This window comes from Choristoneura fumiferana, chromosome 13 (genome assembly GCF_025370935.1).
Source record: "Choristoneura fumiferana chromosome 13, NRCan_CFum_1, whole genome shotgun sequence".
Classification (NCBI taxonomy): Eukaryota; Metazoa; Arthropoda; class Insecta; order Lepidoptera; family Tortricidae; genus Choristoneura; species Choristoneura fumiferana.
In genome coordinates, this window is record NC_133484.1 from 1,103,768 (window position 1) to 1,106,900 (window position 3,133).

Consider the following 3,133-nt stretch of genomic DNA (forward strand, 5'->3'; position numbering starts at 1 on the left):
AAAGTTGAACTCTAATTAGGTTTCCTAGGTTTCAAATTACATTGGGGGAGGGGGCGTGACAGATCCGAAGAAAATTGGATATTGATACGTAAGCATAAAGTACACATTTCATTGAGGGCGGGGAGCCGTACCACGGCATACCAAAGGTTTTTAATTGTACTCGTACCTAGCAGATACTGAAAGTGGTTCAAGTTTGCGTTAACTTGGTCGTGGTGGTGGTGGTAATTTCAAGAGCTTATAAGATAATAATAAACTTTGGTATACATCTTGTCTTACCCACTTTGAGGATTTAAGGCCATCTAAATGATTCCCCATTGTATGTAGTCTTCAACGATCCCGTTTAGTCGCTCCGCGGCGAGCTGATTTGGGTCATCGACATGTTGTCTATACCTTCCATCTTTGGCGTATCTTCAGAGTCAGCAGTCAGCATTGACATCATTGTCAAGCCAATAAATAAGCCCACGTACTTGGTCTGAAATGTAATTATCATCCTTCATTAATTACACCTCTGATAGTCTATTTAGTGATTTGACCTATGCCTCTCAAGCAAAGGATTGTGGGTTGTAATCCGGACTCGAACCTAAGTTTTCAAAATTCATGTGTGAAATTCCATTTTAAATTTATCACGGTTTTTACGGTGAAGAAAAATCAGAAGAAAACCTTTATACTCCTGTGAAGTAATTACATGATGTGTCTGAAATTCCCCATCCGCACCAGACTCGCGTGGTAACTATAACCCAAGCGTAGCCAGGTATTTTGGAAAAATACCTGTACCCAGCAGTGGGACGTAATATAGGCCAAGATGATGATGATAATTAATTACGGTGTGAAAACGTTAAAAGCAAAATCAAAAACCAATTAAACTCTTTAGTATTCGTTAGATAAGGTTCTGCTTTTACAACCAAAATGCACTTAAACTAAAAAATACGGTGGGAGGAAACATAACTTAGAGTACTCGACTAATAAAGTATTTCATTATACCTTTGTGTGACACAGCCAGAGATCTTGTTTAACAGATTTGGGTCAAGCAGATTTAGTGAAAGACATAGAAACTTCCCTCTTAATTAAAATTTCATTTAGGTTTCAAAAATTATGCTAGAGCCATTAAATATGTATGCATATGTAAATTAGTTAGTTAGGTTTACTAGATCAATAATTAGCATTTTCTTGAACTCACCTCTTCCAATTCTTTATCAAAAGTCTCTCTCGGATACACTTTGTTGATGTCAACGTGAAGGTTCTTTAAAGCCAGAGTTAGTTCCTGGTAATAAAAGTCTAGAAGCTGCTGGTAGTGGTACTTGCGGAACTGCACGTCTGAGCCAGTGAAAATGAAATACATCAAGTCTGTAGTAAGAGCGCCGAGGCGTAAGGTTTGGAAGTCCAATAGAATTAATTCGAGTTTCCCGTTCTGCAACAGAAAATACAATATACCCATTAATACTTTAAGTCCTTGGAAGTGTCACGATCATTAATGAATAAAGTAAGGAAGAGTTAGGCTTACTCGTCTTCTTTGCATCAAATTACTAGGCCGAAAATCACTATGAATAAGAAAACCATCAGCGGGCGGATTCGATACTTTTTCTAATTGTCTCAATAAATGATCAGTTTTGAAAAATTTCAGCATTTTTTCTTTATATCTTTCATTCATCATCTGCGTTCCTGTTTTAATAGCCTGTTCTACGTAGGCTTTTCTAATGTTTTCATCGGCTACTCTATGTGGTATTTTTTTAATGATGCGATTAAAGTCTTCTCGACTTTTATGTCTAAAAGCTAACCCCAGAGCGTGGAATTTAGCTAATATTTCTACAGATTTTGACGCATAATCCCAGTTAAATGTTTTCAGTCTGTCAAAGTTGCCAAAATCTTTGGCCACAAGATTTTCAAGCACCATCGTTTCTTCCATTTTAACAGATTTGTACCCGTAATAATTTGGATATTGAAGTCTATCTTTCTGTGGAACGCTATGTTCATCGTACATATTTTCAAAAACAATAGCTAATTCCTCGTAGAAAAAACGTTCTGTTTCGTAGAGTATTTCAAACATGTTGTTATTAGCAGCTCTAATTTCTTCACTAATATTTGCAACTTTGACAAAAAGCTTCATGTCTTCTTTTGGTGGGTCCGATATATTAGCAAGGTAGAGAGACGTCGTAAAATTAGCGCCTTCTGAAGACATTGCTTGAATATCCACAACTCCATTGCCATAGCCTTGTTCTGTCGCAATTTTCTGCATATAATCTCGTAGTTTTTCTTCGTTTTCTGCCATTGTATTATTGACGAGTTATGTTTGTTGTTACACGATGACATTAAATAACTTTGTGTGGAATGAAACCAGTTTTATGCCAAAGATAACGCGTTCCTAATCAATTATTATCTTATCTTCAATAACAACAATAATGTACGTCATGCCATAAACTGTGGTGTGAATATTCGAAAATTTACACCTTGTACGTTTTCATAAGTACTGAAGATTTACTATAAATATGAAAAGCTCTTGTCTAGTATTGCCATTAATATATATTAACTAGTAGTTGCCCATGACTTCTTCTATGCGGAAATGGCAACATCTAAACATCTATGGCATATATGTATGGCATAAGAAGTCAGAAAACACAATTACTGGTATGAACTTGCACGCGTTTATGGTAGTGTCATGCGTTAGTCAAATTTATCCGAAACATACCTTAAAACAATCCGAAAAGAAATAGACAAATAGTGTATAACAGCAAGCAACTGAGGATTAAAACTTCATGACATTTTCTTTCACGGATCTTCAACCAATGTGTCCTGCCGGTTTAAAAAACTTACGGAGCAGAAACGAAAGCTGTGGTCGAAAAATTCCGAGTTGCCCAAAGAGCAATGGAGTGGAAACTGGTTGGAGTTACAAGGAGGGACAGGAAAAGTAACAAATGGCTCAGAAAGCAAAGTAAAGTCGCCGATATTGTAGACGGATAGCGAAGCTCAAATGGCAATGGGTGGGACATATTGCCCGAAAAACCAATTCGTGGTGTAGAGTTGTTCTGAATTGGAGACCATGAGAACAGAAAAGACTAGTGGGCAGACAGAAATGAGATGAAAAGACGATATAAAAAAAGGTGGCAGGCAGCAATTGGACTCTAACTGCCCAAAAAAG

General features: G+C 36.9%; 1 protein-coding gene across 1 annotated transcript; it reads right to left on the bottom strand.

The window, feature by feature from the left end:
• Positions 1–340: 340 nt before the first annotated feature.
• On the bottom strand, positions 341–2,284 carry LOC141434450 (uncharacterized). The gene is made up of 3 exons (XM_074096871.1): positions 1,502–2,284; positions 1,178–1,408; positions 341–472 (listed from the first exon to the last, which is right to left on the bottom strand). Exons 1-3 carry the CDS (start codon positions 2,264–2,266, stop codon positions 341–343), a joined length of 1,128 nt encoding a protein of 375 aa, XP_073952972.1. The 5' UTR covers positions 2,267–2,284.
• Positions 2,285–3,133: the final 849 nt, after the last annotated feature.